Here is a 24,281-nt window from a genome sequence, read left to right as displayed (position 1 = left end):
TGACGTGTGGGACATGGGTGCTTCCTTTGGTCCCGGAGGGTTCCTGGGTGCTGGTCTGGTGCATCCTTTGCCCAGCAATCGCAGTTCTAGACAGGGAAGGCATACTCCGTCAGGCAGCTTTCCCAGCGCTGGTTCCAGCATAGAATAGGTGTCCCTGTCTGATCTCCTGGTTGTCCAACTTGCAAATGGCTTTTGCTTCCACCATCCTGGATGTAACAACTTTCTGTTATTTTTTAAAAGATTTATTTATTTTTATTTGAAGGGCATAATTACAGAGAGAATAAGAGATAAAGATCTTCCATCTACTGGTTCACTCTCCAAATGGCCACAACGGCCCCGGGCTGGGCCTATCTGAAGCCACGAACTGGAGCTTCTTCCTAGTCTCCCACATGGGTGTAGGGACCAAGTACTGGGGCCACCCTCCATTGCTTTTCTTGGCTATTAGCAGGGAGCTGGATGGGAAGTGAAGCCTATGGGACTTGAACCAGTGCCAATAGAGGATGCTGGCACTATAGGTGGAGATTTAGCCTGTTAGGCCACAGTGCTGGCCCCTACTAACTTTTTAGAAAATATTTGTTTATTTGAAAGAGTTACAGAGAGTGGAAGAAACAGATTGCTTTTTTTGTCTGCTGGTTACTCCCAGATGCCTTCAGCAGCCTGGGTTGAGTGTGGAGATGCACTAAGGTCCCTCATGTGGGTGCAGGGGCCCAAGCAACTCGGGTCATCTTCTGTTTTTCCCAAGCCATTACTGAGGAGCTAGATCAGGATATGATCAGGAGCAGCCAGGATATGAACCAGCACCTCTATGGGATGCCAGCTTTACAGCTGGTGGCTTTAGCAACTACGCCACAATGCCAGCTCCCTGATACAAACTAAAAAATATATTGTTTAAGTTTATTTTCTTCTAATTAGAGGACAAAGAAACAGAGAAACAGATCTTCCACCCACTGCTTCATTCCCACAATAACTGGGACTGGGCCAGGCTGAAGCCAGGAGCCCAGAACTCCATGAAGGGTTTCCACGGAGGCGATAGGACCCCAAGCTCCTGAACCATCCTCATCTGTCTCCCAGGGTATATGTTAGCAGGAATCTAGATCAGAAGCAAAGGCAGAGCTCAAACTGCTACTTAGATACGGGATGCAAGTTTTGTAAGAGGTGACTGAAATTAAAGTACTCTGCTACATATGTACAAGCAGATAAAGCTAAATTTTCATTGTATACCTGTTCCATGCTATTCGTATTGTTCTGCACTTTTTAAATTTTTTTAAAGTTTTATTTACTTCATTACAAAGTCAGACATACAGAGAGGAGGAGAGACAGAGAGGAAGATCTTCCGTCCGATGATCCACTCCTCAAGTGAGCCGCAACGGCCGGTGCTGCGCCGATCCGAAGCTGGGAACTGGGAACCTGGAACCTCTTCTGGGTCTCCCACGTGGGTGCAGGGTCCCAATGCATTGGGCCATCCTCGACTGCTTTCCCAGGCCACAAGCAGGGAGCTGGATGGGAAGTGGAGCTGCCGGGATTAGAACCGGCGCCCATATGGGATCCCGGGGCTTTCAAGGCGAGGACTTTAGCTGCTATGCCACGCTGCCGGGCCCGTTCTGCACTATTTTTAAAGATTTATTCATTTTATTGGAAAGGCAGATGTACAGAGAGGAGGAGAGACAGAGAGGAAGATCTTCCGTCCGATGATTCACTCCCCAAGTGGCCGCAATGGCCGGTGCTGCGCCGATCCAAAGGCAGGAGCCAGGAACTTCTTCCTGGGTCTCCCACGTGGGTGCAGGGGCCCAAGGCTTTGGGCCATCCCCAACTGCTTTCCCAGGCCACAAGCAGGGAGCTGGGTGGGAAGTGGAGCAGATGCCACACGAACTGGTGCTCATATGGGATCCTGGCAATTACAAGGCGAGGATTTATCCTCTAGGCTATCATGCCGGGCCCCTGGATAAATTCCCTGGATGGGTTCCCAAGGCTTTGAGCTGTCCTCTACTGCTTTCCCAGGCCACAAGTAGAGAGCTGGATGGGAAGCAGAGCTGCCGGAATACGAACCGGCACCCATATGGGATACTAGCACATTCAAAGTGAGGACTTTAGCCACTGAGCCACCTTGAATGGCCTGGATGGGTTTCTTAAACAGGGGAGTAATGTGGTCAGTTTTGCATACTAGAACAGTGATTCTGGTGCCTGGGGAACAATCAAATGAGAAATGGGTCAAGGAGTGACCCAGTAGTTAAGATACTTGTGTCCTGTGTCAGAGTGCTGGTTCTACATCCTGGCGCTGGATTTCATTCCTGAGTTTGGCTGCTGACCCCAGTTTCCCAGCAGTTCAGAGTCAGGGAGGCAATGCTGATAGCTCAAGTACTTGCATTCTCTTCCCCCCTCCCATGGGAGATATATGGATTGAGTTTCCAGCTCCCAGCTTTAGCTGGGCCCAGTCCTGCCCATGCTAACCATTTTGCGATGAGTCAGTGGATGGGTGCTCTCTGTCTCAAACAAATTTGAAGAAAGAGGGGGAGAGAAGAAGGTAAGAGAAATTGGAGGATTTATTGAAGGGGAGGTAGTGAAGGGCAGGGCAAGTTCAGGGAGCAGCCTGTGACCTACAGTGAGTCGATGAGGGAAGATGAGATCTGAACTGTAACAGTGGCAGGTGTCATACTCCTCACCTAGCTGCAGAAGTTCCCTGGTGGAAGCTGTGTGTTTAGCTTCATAATCCTCTAGTACTGCCTCTCACTGAGTTCATATGCCCCAGAGCCTAGTTTTCCTCCGGAACCTGCTCTCTCGTCAGAGCCATAGCATTGCACAGCTCTGAGACACACCACGTAGAGACACTATGTGGTCAGTGGTGTCCCTGTCCCAATCCCAGAATGGCACAATATGTGGTCTATTTTTCTTAAATTATATTTTATTTATTTGAAAGGCTGAATTATAAAGAGACAGAAATGGGGAAAAGGAGAGACAGAGATCTTCCGTGCACTGGTTCACTCCCCAAATGGCTGCAACAGCCAGTGCTGTGTCAGGCCGAAGTCAGACATCAGGAGCTTCTTCCAGGTCTCCCACATGGGTGTGGGTCCCAAGCACTTGGACCGTTCTCTGCTGCTTCCCCAGGTGCATCAGTAGGGAGCGGGACCAGTAGTAGGGCTGCTGGGACTCAAAACAGGAGCTTCTTTGGGGTGCTGGTGTCATAGGTGCAGTTTAACACTTCAACGCTGGTCCTGGTACAAGATGATCTCTGCTCAGACCCACTCGTCTTCCCCATGATAGGGTAGTGGGTTGCCTGTGCATATGGGTTTTGGAGCCAAACTGCTTAGGTCATTATTTTTTTCTGTCCATTAGCTTTCTGGCCTCAGGTACCTTGTTTGTCATAGCATTATTAGTAGTATAGTCATGCATCATTTAGCAGACATAATGTTCTGCAAAACAGATCATTAGGCAAGTTTCTCATTTGGTAAACATCACGAGGGTACTTAAAGTGTGACAGTTTATGGCATTTCTGTGTGATAAAATATTACGGAACCACCACATACGTGTAGTCCATTGTTGACCAAAATGTCTTGATGAGGTATGTGGCTGTACTTACGTATGTGCCTGTGGGCATGTGTATTGCAGGCACACTGCTCATGGTGATATCCGTCACACAGCTTTCTGTCTTTTCTGTGCATTTGCACCTTTCTCTTTGGTCACAGAGGTCCCTTTTTGGTGCCCATGTATGCTGTGTGCTTTTCCAGTGTTCAATCAGGAATGGCCCTCCCCATCAGTAGTATGCTGACCAGGCCGTTGCCCACAGTCTCCCAGTCACTTGACCCTCATATCTCTGGTGGGCAGTTAGCCTCTGGCTGGCGGTATAGGTTGTTCTATCTTCTGTATGTAGCCTTGCTGTTCTGTGAAAGTGGAGCTGAGTCTGTCCCATTTCTCTGTTCACAGCATGCCCCACGTAGAACTGGGCACAAAACGTGTCAGAAAGTTTATAAAATTGAATCAGACCTTGAAGAATCATTGAAGCCAAAGAATCATTTAAGTACCAGTTATTGATGAGGCAGTTCTTCCATTGTGTTCTTATAAAAGCCATGCAGATGGCCTGCATTTAGCCTGTGTGACCCATGAGACAACTGTGACTGAGAGCAAACAAAAATTTGCTCATATGAGTGGAGCCAGAGGGGAAGCTGAAGTTCTGGTTTTTGTTTGTTTTTTGAATTTTTATTTTTATTGCAAAGGCAAATTTACAGAGAAACAAAGAAAGAGAAAAAGATCTTCCATGTGCTGGTTCACTGCTCAAGTGGCCGCAATGGCTGAAGCTGAACCGATCCGAAGCCAGGAGCCAGGAACTTCTTTCCGGGTCTCCCATGTGGGTGTAGGGTCCCAAGGCTTTGGGACATCCTCCACTGCTTTGCCAGCTCATAAACAAAGAGCTATATGGAAATGGAGCAGCTGGGACACAAACTGGCAACCATGTGGGATCCTGGCACTTGAAAGATGAGGATTTACCCATTGAGCCATTGTGCCAGGCCCCCAAGAGTTCAATTCTACGTAGCTCCAGGTTTCCCTGTTTGTACCCAGGTTTTTCCCTAACTGATCTGCAGTTCTTATCGTGGAGTTCTTATTGTGGTCAACACCAGACTGTTATATTGTCTCTCTCTCTCTCTCTCTCTCTCTCTCTTGCTCCCCATCCTCATCCTGACCAGGTTGGAGAGCTCACTGGATATTGCACCAAACCAAACCGTCATCAGATGGGATGGGCTAAGCGCAATGTGGACTCCTTGCCCAGAAACAGCAAAGAGGTGAATGTGTGTTCAGTGGACCGCCGCCCGATGCTGCAGAAGATCATGGAGACAGACCCCCTGCAGCAGGGCCAGGCTCTGGCATCTGCCCTGAAGAATAAGAAGAAGATGCAGAAACGTTCAGGTGGGTGCCCCTGAGCTCATGGTGTTCCAGAAAATGCCTGCCTCCGGCTTTGAATTGGGGCACTGGCAGGGGCATCTCTGTGTGTCTGGCTTTGGGCAAAGCTTAGGGGCAAAGACAGTTTAGGAGGCTCAGCTATCAGCGTAGTAGTATTCTCAAGCTCCTTGCTTCAGAATTGCCTTAAAGATTTGTTAAAAGATTTCTGAGACCACTCCTAGAGTTTGTGAGTAGAATAAATGTGGGACCCAAGTGTTCATACTCTAACAGAAGATGTTGTTCCTCTGGAGACCACACTTGTTGAATTGTTGGTGTAGTATACAGATAGAAAAGCTGCATATATGAGGTACCTTGTAAGTGGTAGGCAACTTGCAGGCTTATATAATTTTTGCTTTAGCAGTTGACAATACACTGAAAACTCAAAAGATACAAAAAGGCTTATTTCTCATTCTCAAGTCATGTATTCCTCCTCCCATAGGCAATCAGTGTCTCTTTCCTGAGTTAGATACACAACAAAATGTGAGGATACTTCGAAAAGTTCAGTAGGAGTGAAATTCAAAGATAAATTTATTTTGGTGGAAAAATAGTTGCTGGGTGGGTGTTTGGCATATCAGGTAAGTCCCTGCTTAGGGCATCCGCATTTTGAGTTAGAGTGCCTGACTCAAGTCTAGCTCTTTGGCTCTCATCCAGTTGCCTGCTGATGTGCATCTCGGGAGACAATGGATGATGTCTCACGTACTTGGAGTCCCTGTCACCTGTTTGAGAGACACCGATGACTCCTGGCTTTGGCCTGGCTCAGTTCTAGCTGTTGTTTGCATTCAATCAGTATCTTTCAGATAGAAAAAGGAAATTAAAAAAAAATGTGCATAGTTTTTTTCATGATGGGCGTTTTCCATGACCTTAGGAAGACTTGTTGTGTGCGGGGAATCTTTTTTTCTTGCATCACACTAAGCATCTTTCAATTCCATTTTCCATGGAGTTTTTGGAGTATCCTAGTATTTATATTCCTTGTTCTCTTCTCTGGTACAAATGTTAGTCTACCAAGCCTACACTTTTGCTGGTTTTTCCATTTAACATATCTTAGAAGTATTTCCATATTAGTGCAGAAAAGAACCGTCCCTTCCTCTGTGTAGCTGACTTTTCCAGGTCTGTATGGTATAGCTATTCTCACCAACTCAATGCAAAAGTCTTTCCATATTTTGGAAAGTGAGGGAACAGACCCAGGCAAATTCAAGGTAAGGCCACTAGTAACTGCTGAATTTACCCAGGGAAATTCAAGGTAAGGCAACTAGTAACTAGTAACTAGTGACCATAGGTTGTTTGACATGTCAGGTCCATTCTTTGAGCCAGGCTCTTTGTTATAATCAAACATTCATTCTTTTTTCAATATTTATTTATTTGATAAGCAGAGTTACAAAGGGCTAGGACAAGACAAATAGATTTTCCATTGGCTGATTCACTCACCAAATGGCTACAATGACTGGGTCTGGAGCAGGCTGAAGCCAGGAGCTTCCTTTGGGTCTGATTTGTAGATATGGGGGCTCAAGCACTTGAGCCATCTTCCACTGCTTTCCCAGGCATATTAGCAGGGAGCTGCATTGTAAGTAGAACAGCCAGGACTTGAACTGGTGTCCATATGGGATGCCAGTGCTGCAGGCTTTTGCTTTACTCTCTATGCTACTGCACTGGCCCTCAAACGTTCACTCTTAGTCTGGCTCCATCCTGTATTCTGGAAATTCAGAGATGAATTGCCCTTGAACTCCTAGTCTTATGTTGGAGAGTTGTGGAGACAAGCAAACACATGGATAACGATGATCCAAGGAGCACAGTGAGGAAGTTTAACCTTGCCAAGGGGGTCGGGGTTGAGTGGGGGTCGTCAGAGAAGGCTTCTTGGAGTAGGCGAAGCCTGAGGGAGTATTGAGGAACAACAGTGTCTGGAGAATGGGAGCTAGGAGTGGGAATCATCAGGCCCCTAGTCCTCATGTGATCCTGCCGCTTCACTGGAACACCTTTGTTTTGAGATTGATGACAGAGTGCTAAGTTGAACACAATGAAGGAAAATGGCTGTTTTGGGACTTGAAATGATGAAAGCACGCAAAACACTATGTGTTGAGCCTTAAGGTACAAACTGTGTTGAGGTGGAAATTTCACAGATAGACAAGTGGGTTGACCTGTGAAGTAGAGCTGTGGCTTCCCACAGGTCATCAGTTTTGCTTAGTGTTTGGCAGATAAGTGAGCCAGTTTTGGGGAGCTTGGTGTACACTGAGGTAGATGTGGGCCAGCTCTAGCCGGCTGCTTGTAGGCAAATCAATCACCAAAAGGATGCCTGTGTTTGTCCTCCTGCAGATAAAATCGCCAGCAAGCTGTCTGATTCCATGATGTCTGCCCTCGACCTATCTGGCAATGCTGATGACAGTGCTGGTGACTGAGCGACTGATCTCCCTCCGCTCCCCCTCCAAGTACCATTTCCAGTGGGATGGGGAATGCAGATGATACAGTTTGGTTCTCGAAGCCCCTGTGTATTAGAAGAACCCATCCCACGTGTCCCACTTGTATGTCTCCCTTGTCTCCCTACCCCAACCCAGTGTTGCTACTGTCCTGTCCAGTAAACAGAAGTGTCCCAAGTATCTGGAGCTGCCAAACCACCCAATACCCTTTATTTAACTCCTGTCCTCTTAGCAGAGAAGTAAGCGCCACCAGAACTCAGGTAGCTAGCAGTTCTTCCCCCACCTTCACTCTTGGGGTCCTAACCTGTATGTTGGACTGGTGTGCAAGCTGATCCCTACTTCCCTAAACCCTCTTGGGTGATGGACATGCAGCTCGTGCCTAGGCTGCTGAGAGTCCTGGAGGTTCCTGGGAAGGGAGTATGTGTATGTAGACGGCTCTCATAGGCAAGGCTGTCCTGCCATGGACTTCGTGCAACACATCATCCTTCCAGGTCTACAGTCTGTTGCCTGCTTGGCAGCCTGGGTGGGCAGAGAAAGTGATGAGCCTTGTGTTGCTGGAAGAGTCTAGGGTTAGAGGAAAGAAGAGAATGTATAAGTCTGTCTGATGCTGAAGGGTGGCAGGTAGTAAGTAGTTCGCTCACAGGAAGAGGAAACAAGGTAGCTGTTGGTAGAAAGGCTAGGCAGGCTGACTTGGAAGAATCCTTTTAACTGAAGTACTCGGCTGCACCATACTGTGCCAGCATTTGAATTCTGTGATTCACAAGGATTCTGGTACCATGTATTCACAGACTGTGTCTTCAAGGAATTATTGTAGTTGGAGGTGTACCTGCTAACTCCTTTTTTAGAGTTCAGAGGCCACCCCAATAAAATATAATTAGCTACCTCCTCTTGGAGAACTTATTCCATCTAGACAGTGGGCCCGTCCCAGTGCCAGGGACCTTCAGAAGGAGACTAGGATCCATGATTGCAACTGAAACTCACTCTTGTCGTGTTCTTTGGGATTCCGTGCATGATTGCTTAGGTAGCATCGGCAGCTTATTTTTGCATTTGTCTCGGGCTGGCACTCTCTGCCCAGGTGCTAGAAGGGAAACTGCATGATAGGCGCCAGAAAGCCACTGGCTGGACACTGGGCAGGACAGTGTAGACTCTGATCATTTAGGATTAACTGAGTAGATAATTTGGTATTGTTTGAGCACAAACTGCATCAAGGCCTGAGAATCTGTTAGCTCCCGTGACTGTAGTTCCCATGTGAAAAATAAACAGGCTCAGAGGGTGGACAGGCTGTACCCAAGATAACATGTTAGGGAATCATGTCACAGGTACAATATAAGTGTCACTAAAACCTTGTCCTCTGCATTGTACTGCATCTGTAACAAAGGAATATTAAGTGCCTACTGTGTGCTGCTGGTTTCTGATACCAAGTTGTTGAAATGCATCGCCCCCCCCCCCTTGATTTGAAACCAATTTCACAATATTTCATTATCCAGCAACAGGGTTACAGAACTTTCTGGCATGCCTGGGGACTGAGACCTGGTGGTTTGGAGGGGAGAGTCCATAAGATCTATTTGGGCCAGACTGATTCACCAGCCAATTAGGAATCCTGAGATGGGCTGTCAGCATAGAGCATCACTGACTGCCACACACCAGTCCACATGAAGGCTGGGGGCTTGTCTGGCAGGGCTAGGTACCAGTACCTGACTGATTGGTGTAACAGACGTCGGGTCACACTTGGCAGGATCATGACGCTAACTAGCATCCGAGAGAACCAGGTCTGGGGATAGATTCTGTGGGGGAACTGTGGGTCCAACCCTGTGGAAATACAAATCCCATTGGTTAGCTCGCGAGCTGGGGTGGTGATGGTTGAGCTAGGTGTGACCTTGGAACCCGCCATCCTTTACAGGTAAAGGAACTGACAACAGTCTGGGCAGGTCAAGGCAGCAGCAACCGAATGTGCATCCTAAAACAGGATGTGGGTTGGGCTGAGCTGCAACTGGAAGGGTGCGGACTGGGCAGGGCCAAGCAAATCTCAACTCACAAGGAAGAACAGAAATCAGGATGGAGCATAGGTCATGCCTAGCTACGCTCTTAGACCGACTGGTCTGCATGAGCCAAGAATACTAAGCTACAGCATCAAAGGCAAAGGCTGAGACAGGTGAGGGGCTAAGCCAACTGGGTCAGAGCAACCACTGGAACGTACGTAATCTAGGGCTGGGAATAGGCTCGGTTGGGGAGCTGTGAGAGTACACCCTTGCTAGGTTGGGGTTCCCATGGGAGAAAGTGGGGGCTGCGTTCTGGTCTGGAGATGACTGCGATCTGCCTTGGCACAAGTGTGAACTGGGGCTGGGTGTACCTAACTGGGCTAGACACCGACACCTTCTGAGCACCTCCCTGTTGGGTTGCCACTCCCACTGGTCAGCATGAAAACCAGGTCTGGGGCAGGTGTGGCTAGACAGAGCGGCACCCACCAGTATGTGTGTGGGCTTAGTACTGGGGCTGTTTGGGTTGAACTAGGCCTCAATGCCCATTGACATGTATGAGAGCTGAATGGGATGTGGGACAGACTGGACAAGTCTGCGGTACATACTGGCAAGCATGGGAACCAGGGTAGGTGGTGGGCCTGGTGGAGTTTATGGGGAGTCACCTCGACTAGGCTGCAGTTCCCACTGGTTTGAATGAGGACCGAGTGTGTGGTGGGCAGGATCAGGCTGGACTGCAACACCCATCGGTTCACGTGAAGACAGGACTGGAAACAGAATGGATCCAGCAACTGAAACAACCAGCATGAGCATAAGCTGATTGGGGTGATGGACTGTGCCGGACCCTGTACTGGCAAGCACACACCAGAATCAGGTCTAGGATCACCTCAGATGAAGTTTCTTTGGAAATCCCTCCAACTGAACTGCTGATCTCAGAATCCCAACCATGAAGAGACTATGTCAGCCAGTGGAGTTTGAATAGGTTTCATCGCGATTGGAACAGCAAGACTGGCAGCAATTCAGAACTGCTGAACTATCAAAAGTGCTTGAGCAGGACCCTCGGAGCATGCCCCACATCGGGGACCTGGGATGGGAGGGAGGCTGGGTGGGGGTTCTCCCTTTGTTTCTCCCCTGACCCCAGATACAGGGAAAAAAATGATGATATCAGTGTGGAAACAATGGTATTACCCACTTTGCTGTAGCCCTTGACCCTTTGTACCCTAATCAGCTGTGTAAGATTATAAAAATAAAAAAAAAAAAAAAAAAAAAAAAACCGAAACAAAAATCTTCTGGTACATTGTAGCAGTGTTATAGTGTAAAATGAAGATGCGAGAACAGCTGAGGTCACTTTACCAGTATATGACGTTTCATAATTTAACATTTATGATATTTACTTCCAAGAAATGCTTGTATGTACCAGAAGTAGAAGGCTCTAGGTGAGTAAAAACAGCATGTGAATGTAGTTTGGGCAAAATCAGAGGAGCTGAAATAGTCACATTAGGATAAGACTTTGAGGGTCTGGGTTCTCTGCTTTGAAAAAAGCTGTTTGTTGAGGTAACTTTTCTTTTTTAAAGTATTAAGATGTAATTTGTACACAGTAAAACTGGCCATTTAGGTTCAGTGAGAGAGCTGCCCCAGGGTAGCCCCTAACCCTTAGGCTCATACTGTGGCAACAGTGGATCTCTTTGCTGTCTCTGTACTTTTGCTGTGGCATGAATGTCCTATAAATGGAATCATATAATATATAGGTTTATTTTGTGCCTTTGTGTCTTCAATTAAAAAAAAATTCCCATTGCAATTACTGATGTATAGTTCTGTAAAATTTGGTAAATGCCTCCAGTTGTGTTAGTGCTAACATGAGCTACGCAGAAGGACTGATTAACCTCCTCCCACTAAATTATTGCTTGTCTGTTGTCAAAATGAGTACCCCCCAATACCTGGCGATGGCTGTTTTTTTGTCCTTACAGTTTTATCTTTTGAAGAATGTCACGTAAGTGGAATTACATAGGATCTAGCTTTTTGAGAGTGACTTTTGCTAAGAATGATACATTGATGATTCATTTGTGGCTTTTGAGTGTATCAGCAGTTCTTATTTCTGACTCGTACTCCATGGTGGACTTACCACAACTCCTGCTTTTCCCAGTTAGGCACATTTGGATTCTTTTCAGTTTTCGGATGATTATGAATAAAGCTGCCATAAACATTTGTATGTAACTTTTTGTGCTTTAATTTCTCTAGAGTTAAATTGCTGGCTATATGGTAAGCATATGTCTGCCTAACCGCTAAACTGTTTTTCAGAGGGGCTCTAACATTTGACGTTCCCATCAGTGTATGTAAGTTTCAGTTCCACATCCTATCTAGCACTTGATATTGCCAGGTTTTTGTTTTTTTACATTAGGTATTCAGATTGGTATGTAATGGAATCTCATTATAGCTTTGATTTGCATTTCCCCAGTGACTAATGATTTGAGCATATATTCATGTGTTATTTGCCATCTCCATCATTGGCAGAGTGTTCAAACCTCTTGCACATTTTGTATTGGGATGCTTTGCTGTTGAGTTTTGAGGATTCTATGCTGAACATACAATCTTTATTAGATTCATACCTTATAATTGTTCCCAGCCTGTGGCTTAACTTGTCATTCTCTAACTTACTTTCTTTGTGGGGAAGCTTTATTGACAGGCTTATTTTAATTTTCTTTAAAAAAAAGATGTTAAAATGCGTGAATGTAAAAGTTAGCTCTTTCGAAGTGCAGTTAGTGGCATTAAGTACATGTGCACTCTTGTGTGCCATCGCTGCAGTTCACCTTCAGAACTCTGTTGCTTCAACAGTATCCCCTGGCTGTGCCTTCTCAACACCTCACAACTAACATTTTCCTTTTTTTTTTTTTTTTTACCATTTTACTTCTTCCGTGAATTTGACTACTCTGGAATCATATAGTATTTGTCTTTTCATGAGTGCATTTTTGCTAGCATAATGTCTGCAAGACGTTTCTGTGTTACAGCCTGTGTCAGAATTTCTTTTTAAGGTTGGATAATATTCCATCGTATGTATATACCACATTTTGTTTATCCAATCATCTATTGAATACTCAGGTTGCCTGTCTCTTTTGGCAATGAGCATAGCTGTACAGATAACTGAATGATTGCTTTCAGTTCTTTTGGATATAGTCTTATACCCAGGGTAGACCTGTTGGATCATATGGTAATTTCATTTTTATCTTATTTTATTTTTTTGAGAAGCCTCCATACTGTTTTCCAGAGTGGCTACACCAGAGTACACAGGAGCCAGTTTCTCTATCTATACTTGTTATTTTCCATTTTTTATAAGAGCCATCCTAATGGGTGTGAAATGGTGTTTTGTTTACACTTCCCTAATGATTTATAAATGCATCTTTTTAAAAAAGTCTTTAAATTTTTTTTTAAATTTTAGAGGCAGATTTGCAGAGAGAAGAGAGACAAAGATCTTCCGTCCCATGGTTCACTTCCCCAAATGGCCACAACAGTGAGAGCTGAGCTGATCTGAAGCTGGTAGCTAGGAGCTTTATCCAGGTCTCCCAGTGGTCTCCCATGTGGCTTCCAGTGACTTGGGCCATACTGGGTGCTTTCCCAGGGCATGAACAGAGTTGCTATTAAAGATTTGTTTATTTTTATTGGAAAGGCACTTTTACAGAGAGAAGGAGAGAAAGAGAAAGATCTTCCATCTGCTGGTTTACTCTGCAAGAAGCTGCAACAGCCATTGCTGAGCCGATCTCAAGCCAGGAGCTTCCTCCAGGTCTCCCATGTGGGTACAGGGTCCCAAGGCTTTGGGCCGTCCTTGACTGCTTTCCCAGGCCACAGGCAGGGAGCTGGATGGGAAGTGGAGCAGCTGGAACGGGAAGCGGCGCCTGTATGGGATTCTGGCATGTGGAAGTCGAGGACTTTAGCCACTAAGCTACGGTATCAGGCCTGAATGTAACAGTTTCACATCTTCCTTTCCAAAATACGTTTTTGTTCTGATTCATTTTAGTAACTAGGTCAGTTTTTGTTTGAAAACTTACCAGAAAACATCCAGTCTTTCAATGTGATGTTAGCTGTTGGTTTTGTAGATGCCCTTTATTGAACACAGAAAGTTCCTTTCTATTCTTGGTTTGTTGAGAGCTTTTTGATCATGATTAGGTGTAGCATTTGTCACACACTTTTCCTGCATCTGTTGAGATATTGGTTTTTATATAGTATATTAATTGATATCTACATGTTAGATCAATCTTGCATTTCTGAAATAAGTAGTTCTTGGGTGTGGTATACAGTGTATTTCACGTGTTATGTATTCACTTTGCTACTGTTTTCTTGAGAATATATCTGTATTCTAGAGATATGTTTATCCATGGTTTTCTTGTGATGTCTACTTTTAGAATAATTCCAGCCTTATAGAATAAATTTGGAAATGTTAGACTCTCTTATTTTGGGGGAAGAGTTTGTAAAGGATTATTTTTAAAAAATGTTTGTCTTATTTGAAATGCAGAAAGGTAAGGCAGAGAGCGAGGGAGAGCGTGATCTCTTCCATGTGCGTGTTCACTCCCCGAATGACTGCAACAGCTGGAGCTGGGCCGGGCACAAGTCAGGAGCTAGGAGTTTCTTCCGGATCTCCCGTGTGGGTGCAGGGCCCAAGCCAATGGGCCATCTTCTGCTGCTTTCCCATGAGCATCAGCAGGCAGCTAGATCAAAAATGGAACAATGGGGACTTGAACTGGTGCTCAAAGGGATGATGGCATCCTAGGCAGCGGCTTAACTCACTGAGGTACAGCACTAGTTACTGCATTTTCTTTATTTTAAACTATTTATTTAAATTATATATGTGTACATGAGAGAGAGAAAGATCTTCCGTGTGCTGGCTTATGCCCCCCAAATGGCTGCAGTGACCAGGGTTGTGCCAGGCCAAAGGCAGGAGTTTATTCTGGTGCCCCACATGGTGCCAAGCACCCATGTACCTGGGCCATCTTCCTTTTCCCAGGAGTATTAGCTGGGTCAGAAATGGACTCGAAGCAATGCTCAGATGAGGTTCTGGTTTCACATGCAGTGGCTTAACCTAGTGTGTGCCAACCCCTATCTTTCATTTTTAAATCTTCATACTATTTTCTACAGTGGCTGCACTACTTTACAATTCCTCCAGCATTGTGAAAAGTTTCCCGTTTGCGGGGGTGGCATTGTGGTGGGGTGGCTAGCATTGCCTCCTGCTTCACTGGCATCCAATATGAGGACCAGTGTATGTCCCAGCTGGTCACTTTCTTTCTTTTAAAGATTCACTTATTTTTATTGGGAAGGCAGATATACAGAGAGGAGAAGGAGGAGAGACAGAGAGGAAGATCTGTCTGATGAATCACTCCCAAGTGGCTACAATGGTTGGAGCTGAGCTGATCCAAAGCTAGGAGCCAGGAGCCAGGAGCTTTTTCCAGGTCTCCCATGCAGGTGCAGGGTCCCAAGGCTTTGGGCCATCCTCGACTGTTTTCCCAGGCCACAAGCAGGGAGCTGGATGGGAAGTGGGGATGCCAGGATTAGAACCGGTGCCCATATGGGATCTCAGCTCATTCAAGGAGAGGACTTAATCTACTATGCTATTGCGCTGGGCCCTTATCTGGTCACTTTCAATCTAGCTCCCTGCAAGTGGCCTGGGAGAACAATGTAGAATGAACCTGCTATCCATGTGGAAGACCTGATTGAAGACAGGCATCTGACAGAATGGAAGAAAATATTTACAAGCTACCAGAATAAAACTGCTGGCTTTGGCCTGGGTCAGCTCTGGCCATTGTGGCCACTTGGAGAGTGAACAAGTGGATAGAAGATCTGTCTTTCACTCTCTCACTTTCACTCTTTCAAATAAAAAATAGGTCCCAGCACCATAGCCTAGTGGTTAAAGTCCTCTCCTTGCCCAAGCCCGTATTCCATACAGGCGTCAGTTCTAATCCCGGCAACCCCACTTCCTTTCCAGCTCCCTGCCTGTGGCCTGGGAAAGCAGTGGAGGACGGCCCAATGCATTGGGACCCTGCACCTGTGTGGGAGACCCGAAGAGGCTCCTGGCTCCTGGCTTCAGATTGGCTCAGCTCTGGCAGTTGCAGCTTCTTGGGGAGTGAATCCACTGACACAAGTTCTTTTTCTCTTTTTTTCCTCCTCTCTGTATATCTGACTTTCCAATAATAAAAAATAAATCTTTAATAGATGTGTGTGTGTGTGTGTGTGTGTGTGTGTGTGTGTGTGTGTGTGTGTACACGAGTTCCCCTTTACCCACAGCCGTCACTGTCTTTGGATGTAAGCCATTCTGACAGAGGAGGCGACGTCTCCCTGGTGTTTGGATTTGCTTTTCCCTGATGGCCAGTGATGTTGTGCATTGTTTCATTTCTTTGGATTCTTTTTAGAACTGTCTGTTGAGGTCGTTTGCTCATTTCTTAACTGAATGGGTTTATGTTGCTGATATATTGTGGACAGTAACACTTTGAGGGTAAATAGCTTGCAGATATTTTCTTCCATTGTGTCAGATGTCTCTTCACTCGGTTGATTGCTTTTCTGTGCAGAAGCTTCTGCGTTTCAGAAAGTTCCATTCATCTGGTTTTGCTTTTGCTTCCTGTACTCTGGGGGTCTTACCCAAATGTCTGAAAGTGTTTCCTCTATGTTTTTCTCTGGAAATGTCAGCCTCAGGCCTTATAATTATGTCTCTGCTCTATTTTGAATTTATTTTTTTTAATATGGTGGACGTTAAGAATCTAATTTAATTCTACTTGTGTCCAGTTTTGCAAGTACTGTTTATTGAGAAGACTCATTTCCCCATGTATGTCCTTGGCACAGTATCAAAAATAAGTTGGCTGTATGTACATGGATTGGTTTCTAGACTCTGTATTCTGTCTGCTAACCTGTGGGCTTGCTTTTTTTTTTTTTAAAGATTTATTCATTTTATTACAGCCAGATATACAGAGAGGAGGAGAGACAGAGAGGAAGATCTTCCATCCGATGATTCACTCCCCTAATGAGCCGCAACGGGCCGGTGCTGCGCCGATCCGAAGCCGGGAACCTGGAACCTCTTCCGGGTCTCCCACACGGGTGCAGTGTCCCAATGCCTTGGGCCGTCCTCAGCTGCTTTCCCAGGCCACAAGCAGGGAGCTGGATGGGAAGTGGAGCTGCCGGGATTAGAACTGGTGCCCATATGGGATCCTGGCGTGTTCAAGGCGAGGACTTTAGCCGCTAGGCCACGCCGCCAGGCCCTGGGCTTGCTTTTGACTGTAGCAGTTTGCAGAAGTAACAGAATGACTTTAAAGTCCATATGAGCCTCCAAAGGCATGTGTCTTCTGTTCCCAGGGAGTTGAATGTCAATCACACATGAGTTTTGATGGCTGCAGCTATGTTTCTGGTGCTATAGGACACATAGGGATTGTCATCTTGTCCCATCAGGCAAGCCTCAGGGATGCTGGGGCCTATAACATGAATAGCCATGGTCCTTGGACTCTCTGATATTTATAAGACCTTCCCTGGATGCTGATATGTGGGTGTGACTAATGCTGAGAACTTAAAACATCAACAGCACCAGTCCCAGCCCTGTGCCATAGTAAGAGGGCCTTGACCTAGTTCCATGGGGGTGAACACGGGTCATGCTGAGGTTTGTCCACTGATGGCTGTGAGACTGGAGCACTGGCATACAGGTTAGTTCTTCGCTAAGTCCCATAAGGCATGTTCCAATGACTCTTCCAGCAACACAGTGTTCCCTGGCTGACAGCAGGCCGTGGCAGCAGCAACATGCTGTGCAGCTCTGCTTGTTTTCACTATCGCTGCCATCTGCAGTTTTTGTCCATTTTACTGTTGTGTTCTTTCAGCTCAATCTCCTCTTGCCTTTTTTTCCCAAAGATTTATTTATTTAAAAGGAAAACACACACACACACACAGAATCTTCCATCCACTGGTTCACTCCCCAAATGATAGCAATGCTGGAGCTGAGCTGGTCTGAGGCTCGGAGCCAAGAACTTCTTCCAGGTCTTCCACGTGGATGCACTCGGCCCATGCTCTGCTGCTCTTCTAGGCATGTGAGCATGCAAGTGGATTCGAAGTGGAGCAGTTAGGAGTGGAAGCGCCACCCAAATGGGATGCTGGTGTTGCGGAGGTGGCTTCACTGCTATGCCACAGCACTGGCCCCAAATTCTAGTACTTTATATGTCAGACCCTTTCCCCAGCAACATGGTGTGCCCTGGCCAGGATGCCAGGGTAGGGGCAAAGCAGAGTTGTAGTTTGTATTTTTCCTCTCTACAGATTTGCAGAGTCTCCATGAGCTTTGTAGTTCCTGTGACCTCTTCCACGCTTGTCTCCTTGCTCTCAACCCGATTTTTCTGGCTGAGGTAAATGCACGCCCTCTCTTCAGCCATCTTGACTCCCTCTCTTCCAAGTACCATCTCACCTGCTGTGCCAAACCTCTGTCCCAAGCTAGCATTTTCTTGCTCTCCCTGTCTATTGCTCTGGCTAGCGTTTCCACTGTTGAGTAGCAGTTGTCAAAGCAGGTGTCTTTGTCCTGTACATGATTTTAGCACAAATGCTGTCTGTCCATACTATATTTTCCTTATCTATTCATCAACTGGAGGATACTTTGTTTCCTTTTCTGAGCTTTTGTGAATAGTGCTACAGTAAACATGGGCATGCAAATGTCTCTTCAACTGATAGATTTCATATCCCTTAGATAGTTTTCCTGTAACGAGATCTCTAGGTCATACAGTAAATCTATTTTTAACTTCTTAAGGACATGCTTTGCACAGTGTCTGTACTAATTTACATTTCCATCAACTCTATGCAGAGTTCCCTTTTATCCGTGCCCGAACACCTGTTATCTTTTGTCTTTCTGATGATAGCTATCTTTCTGGAGTGAGATGATATCTCATGTAGTTTTGATTTGCATTCTCTGATGATTAACAACAACTTTTTTTTACATTCACGTGAGTTATTTCTATGTGTTCCTTTGGGGAATGTCTGTTTGGATGTACTGCCCATTGTTTAACCGGATTCTTTTTTGGGGGCTATTGAGTGCTTACGTCCCTGCGTGTGAGCACCTTGTCTGGTGTAGAGCTTACCTGTATGTTTTCCATCCTGTAGGTTGTATCATTTGCTCTGCGGATTGCTTCCTTTGCTGTGCAGAAACTCTTTCATTTAATGAAGTTTCACTTGTTTGCTTTTATTTCCTATGATTTTAGAGTCTGGTCTCGGACAGCCTTGCCATTCCAGTTTCCTGAAGTGTTTTTCTTATGTTTTCTTCTAATAATTCCAAAGTTAGCTCTTTTATTCATTTGAGTTTATTTTTAGACATGATAAAAGGGTGTAATTTAATTCTTCTGTATTTTTATATTTAATTTTCCTAGCACCATTTATTAAGAAGACTATTCTTTTTCTTTTTTTTTACTTTTTGAAATTTATCATAAAATTCTGTATAGTCTGGGATTCCCCTCCCCCCATTTCCGCCCCCCCCCAATTGATTTTTCTTATAATGTCACAGACTATTCTTTTTCTAATGTTTGTATTTGGCTTATTTGTAAAAGTTCAGCTGTCTGTATATGTATGAGTTTACTTCTAGGGTCTCTAGTCTGTTGCATTGGTCTATGGGTGTGTTTTAATGTCAGTAGCATATTGTTTAACTACTGTAGCTTTGTAAAATGTTTTACTTTTTCAAAAGGTTTATTTATTTGAAAGGTGGACTTGAAGAGAATGTGTGTGTGTGTGTGTGTGTGTGTGTGTGTGTGTGTGTGTGTATGAAAGAGAGAGAGAAGCTGGGAGAGAGACAGAGAAAAATGATCTTCCATTCACTGGTTCATTCCTCAGATGGTCTCGATGACCAGGGCTGGGCCAGGCTAAAGCCAGGAGCTTCATTTGAGTTTTCCACAGTTGTGACAGGTACCCAAACACTTGAGCCATCCTCTGCTGCTTTCCCAGGCCATTGGCAGGAAGATAGATCAGAAGTAGAGCAGCCACCAGCACCCATATAGGATGCCAGTGCTGTGGGTGGTGGCTTTATTACTGTGCTGCAATGCCAGACCCCTGCAAGATATTTTAAAGTCAGGTAGTGTAATACTTCCTGCTTTATTATTTTTTGCTGAAGATTGCTTTGGCTAGGGCCAGCATAATGGCATAACAGGCAAAGCCTCTGCCTGCAGTGGCAGCATCCTTTTTGGGCATTAGTTCAAGTACTACTGGATGCGTTACTTCCAGTCTAGCTCCTTGTTAGCGGCCTGGGAAAAACAGTGCCGGATGGTCCTCCAAGAGTTTGGACCCAGCACCCACAGGGTCAGGACAGGCTGTGATGCAGTTCCTGGCTCCTGACTGTACCCTTGCCCAGCCTAGACCACTGTGGCTATTTGAGAAGTGAATCAGTAGATGGAAGCCCTCTTTCTGTCTCTCTACGTAACTCAAATAAATAAGTGTTTTTTAAAGAAAGAGTTCTTAGCTTTTCCTCCTGCCACTATGGCAGGGGACTAGGGTCTTTTAGCTTTTCCTCCTGCCACGATGGCAGGGGATAAGGGTCTTTTTCTATCTCAGAACCCCCTCTCGTCACTAGGACGGGAGTCTCCTTTCTCAGCTTTTCTAATAAATCTTACTTTAAAACTAAAAAAAAAAAAAAAAAAAAAAAAGAAAGAGTTCTTTAGCTATTTTTTTGTGATTCCCCACAAATTTTAGTGGATTTTTTTCAAATGCTGTGAAAAATGTCATAGGGATTTTGATAGAAATTTAATTGACTATGTATATCAGTTTGGATAGTATGCCTGGTTTTTTTTAAAAGATTTATTTATTTTATTACAAAGTCAGATATACAGAGAGGAGGAGAGACAGAGAGGAAGATCTTCCGTCTGATGATTCACTCCCCAAGTGAGCACAATGGCCGGTGCTGTGCCGATCCGAAGCCGGGAACCTGGAACCTCTACCGGGTCTCCCACATGGGTGCAGGGTCCCAAGGCTTTGGGCCGTCCTCGACTGCTTTCCCAGGCCACAAGCAGAGAGCTGGACGGGAAGTGGAGCTGCCGGGATTAGAACCGGTGCCCATATGGGATCCCGGAGCGTTCAAGGCGAGGACTTTAGCCGCTAGGCCACGCCGCCGGGCCCTAGTATGCCTGTTTTAATGATACCAATTCTTGTAATTCCTGAATACAGGATGCATTTCGTTTTTTTGTCCTCTTTGATGTCTTGCATCACTCATTTGTACTTTTTGCTATTGAGATCTTTTATCTCTTTGGTTACATTTGTTCCCAGGTATTCTGAATTTAGGCCTATGTATGTTTTTACTTGTCACAATAAATGCTACATCCCAGTGACACTTCCTGTGGGGTCCTCCAAGCTTCTCCAGAGGAGGAGCCTGGCCATAGGATGAGGGAGAGAGGTGCAGGTGTGCCACTGGGGTCACTAGGATCTGAGACCTTCACGAGATACATACAGATGTTGTGGGTGGAGGTCCTCACCTGTCTTGGCCAGCTGCAGCCTCGAGCACAGCTGCCTTCCATACGTGACATCATCAGGGTGGGAGGGCTCACGGGATCCACTCTGGGAGACCCCCTTCCTCACCCTCTGCTCATTGCTGGCACAGTAAAGCACTCCCAGCTCAGGTGGACAAACAGACTGACATGCCAAGCCAGGGCCGTCAGCAGATGCCATTGTTTGGTGACTGCTCTACCATAGCGCACAGCCCAGGCACTGACACTGGAGTGTAAGCCCTCACATGGGGAGGCTCTGTGGACATCCCGGTCACATGCGAAGAGAAGCCTGATGCCAGAAGGGAAGCTGATTTTTCATAGCCGGAGGATTGGGGAAGCTGAATTGATAATCAGAGTCTCCAAAAAACTGATGGAGCCAGGGCAGGTGCATGCCTATGGTGCTGGCTTCCCATATGGACCTCTGAGTTCCAGATGCTCCACAACCAAGGTAGCTTCCTGCTTATGGCCTGGGACAGCAGTGGAGGATGGTCCAAAGCCTTGGGACCCTGCATCCACATGGGAGACCTGGAGCAAAGTCTTGGCTTCTGTCTTTGGATCAGTTCAACTCTGGCCACTACAGCCATTTGGGGAGTAAGCCAGCAGATGGAAGATCTCTCTTTGTGTCTTTCTGTAACTCACAGAAAAATAAATAAATCCCCCCCCTCAAAGAAAAGATGAAAAAAAACTTGGTAAGAAGGGACAATGTTGCACTGACCTATCTCACCTTTACTTAGCCATCGCCTCTCAGCCTCATCACAGGGGCCCATTTCAGGCCAATGAGAAAACCAGTGTCTGAAATAAACTAGGAATTAGCAAGGAAGGGCAAGTCAAAACTAAGCTGCAGTGTGGCAGTCCCTGCAATCGCTGTGACCAGAAAGAGGCAGGAGGAAGTGCTGGCATGACACCCGGGTAAATCTTAGTCCAAGGAGACGTGAGGTGGGGCAGCTGCTAGTGGCCATGTGCCACAGCCCCAGCAGTGGAAATAGCTTTCCTGGGATCTCACCGGTCCACTCCTAGGCACATGCCCAAGGGAGATAGAAACACGAGTTCACAGCCAGAGGATTCACATTGAAGTAAAAGGTGGGAAGAGCCATGTGCCCATGGACAGACACAGGGAACAGTACTCAGCCCTAAGGAAGAGTGAGGCCCTGACACTCACTATAGCTGTGGTGGGACCTCAAGGATGCCACACTCAGACACCAGACACAGAAGGTGTGGGACTCCAGTGATAGGAAATATGCAGGACAAGAAAATCCACAGATGGGAAGTGGGGTTGTTTCATTTTTGTTGATATTTATTTGAGAAGAAGAGAGAGAGAGATCCTTCATTCTCTACTTCAATTCCCCAAAGCCATACAGCAGCCAGGGCAGGGCCAGGCAGAACCAGGATTCAGGAATTCAATTCAGGTTTCCTGCTTGGGAGTCAAGGGATCCAAGTAATGGAGCCCTTATCTGCTGCCCCCAAGGGTCTGAGTTAATAGCAAGCTGGATTGGGTGCAGAACAGCTGGGACTGGAACTGGCATGCACACATCCCAAGTCACTGCTTTATCCACTGTGTCACAGTGCCCAGCCTAAAATGGTAGTTTCTTATGAACATTATAGCACACGATTTACAAATAGTGATACAACTACATATATATATATATGTATATATGTGTATATATATATATATATATACACACACACACACTCCCATGTATCTTTCATGTAAAAAAGTTATTTACATTTCTCTTTTCAGACTGCTTTTGCTGTATCCTGTAAGTTTTGGTTCTGTTTTCAATTTGTCCAAGTATTTTTAAATTTCTCCTGTGATTTTTTTTGACTCGCTGATTGTTTAAAAAATTGTTTAATGTCCATGGATGAAGGGCCAGCATAATGGCATAACAGGCAAAGCCTTCTCTTTTTCCCTCATCCATGGCTGGCTAATTGTATTGCATGGTTGTCAGAAAAGATATTTTGTAGTACTTGAATGTTTTGAATTTTGTTCAAACTCACTTTGTGGTTTAACATATGTTTCTCCTTGGAAAGTGTTCCATGTGCATTTGGGAAGAACACTTATTCTGTTGTTTTGGGGTAGAGCATTCTATTTGTAAAGTGTATGTTTTTTTTTTTTTTGATACAATTTAGTGGGCATTAGGCTCTCCCTCCCCCAAATTCCCTCCCCTCCCCTCTGTTCTCCCCTCTAGGTTCATAATGTGTGTCCATCGTGAATTTTCCCAAGTCCATCATGCTTCCACTGGAGTGTCTCCCAGCCATGTAGGAGAATAACTTTTTGTTGTAGGTTAATTCTTGTATCCTGGGGCCCTAATGCAGCTGCAGTGAGGATTAGGCCTTCATTGTTTATGGGCCGTATTAAGAACAGTTATATATGGACACTGACTATCTCAGGTGGTTATAAACAGTCCGACTCTTGAGGATGGTTAACTAATGAATTACATCGCAAGTTGTTGTTACCTTAGGTACAAGTAAGTATGAAGTAACATTGATTAATATAGAGTAAGATTCACATATGTTATAACTAGATTTGACATATTATATTACATTAGAGCAAATATATATCTGAGCTTTTGGGATTGACTCATTTCCCTTAGCATTATGGTCTCTAGTTTGGCCCATTTGGCCACAAAGTAATGCATTTCATTTTTTTTTAATTGCCGAATAGTATTCCATAGTGTAAATGAACCCCAGTTTCTTTATTCAGTCCTCTGTTGATGGGCATTTAGGTTGCTTTCAAGTTCTTGTAATTGTTGATTGTGCTGCAATTAACATTGGGGTGCATGTTGCTTTGTTGTATAACAAGTCTTTCAGATATATTCCTAGAAGTGATATTGCTGGGTCATATGGTAGGTGCATTTTTAATTGCTTAAGTGTTCTCCATACTGACTTTCATAGTGAGTGCACTAGCCTGCATTCCCACCAGCAGTGGGGTAGAGTTCCCTTTTCTCTGCAACCTCGCCAGCAGGTGGTGTTGGCATTTTTCTGTACATGGGCGATTCTTTCAGGCGTTAGGTGGAACCTCAGTGTTGTTTTTATTTGAATTTCCCTTATTGACAGAGAGCTTGAGCATTTTTTCATGTGTTTGTTAGCCATTTGAATTTGTTCCTTTGTAAAGTGTCTGCCCATTTCCCATGCCCATTTCCTGATTGGTTGGTTTGTTTTGATGTTATTGTTTTTCTGGAGCGTTCTGTATATTCTGGAAATTAGCCCTTTGTCTTCTGTGTAGTGTGCAAAGATCTTCTCCCATTCTGTTGGTTTCTTATTTATTTCGTTGATTGTTTCCTTTGCTGTGCAGAAACTTCTTAGCTTAATGTAGTCCCATTTGTTTATTTTGGTCTTCTTTTGCTTTTGATGTTTATTTCTAAGAAGTTTTTGCCCACTCCTGTGTCTTGCAGAGTATGTCCAACTTTTTCTTTCCAAAGTTTGATGGTCTTTGGGTGTAGGTTTAGATCTTTAATCCATTTAGATTTGGTCTTTGTGTATGGTGAAAGGTATGGGTCTTGCTGCTTGTT

General features: G+C 45.3%; 1 protein-coding gene across 2 annotated transcripts in view; it reads left to right on the top strand.

Annotated features, from left to right (window-relative positions):
* Nucleotides 1-8,956, top strand: part of GNL3L (G protein nucleolar 3 like) — a 37,287-nt gene extending 28,331 nt beyond the window's left edge. The window contains exons 15-16 of one of the 2 annotated variants that reach the window (XM_058658609.1): nt 4,677-4,896; nt 7,237-8,956. In XM_058658609.1, the coding sequence (XP_058514592.1) occupies nt 4,677-4,896; nt 7,237-7,319 (303 nt within the window). In that variant the 3' untranslated portion in view covers nt 7,320-8,956. The remainder of the gene's footprint in view (nt 1-4,676; nt 4,897-7,236) is intronic. The other variant, XM_058658610.1, reaches the window with a different exon arrangement.
* The last annotated feature ends 15,325 nt before the right edge of the window (nt 8,957-24,281 follow it).

This window comes from Ochotona princeps, chromosome X (genome assembly GCF_030435755.1).
Source record: "Ochotona princeps isolate mOchPri1 chromosome X, mOchPri1.hap1, whole genome shotgun sequence".
Lineage (NCBI taxonomy): Eukaryota > Metazoa > Chordata > Mammalia > Lagomorpha > Ochotonidae > Ochotona > Ochotona princeps.
This window is presented reverse-complemented; position numbering and strand designations above follow the sequence as displayed.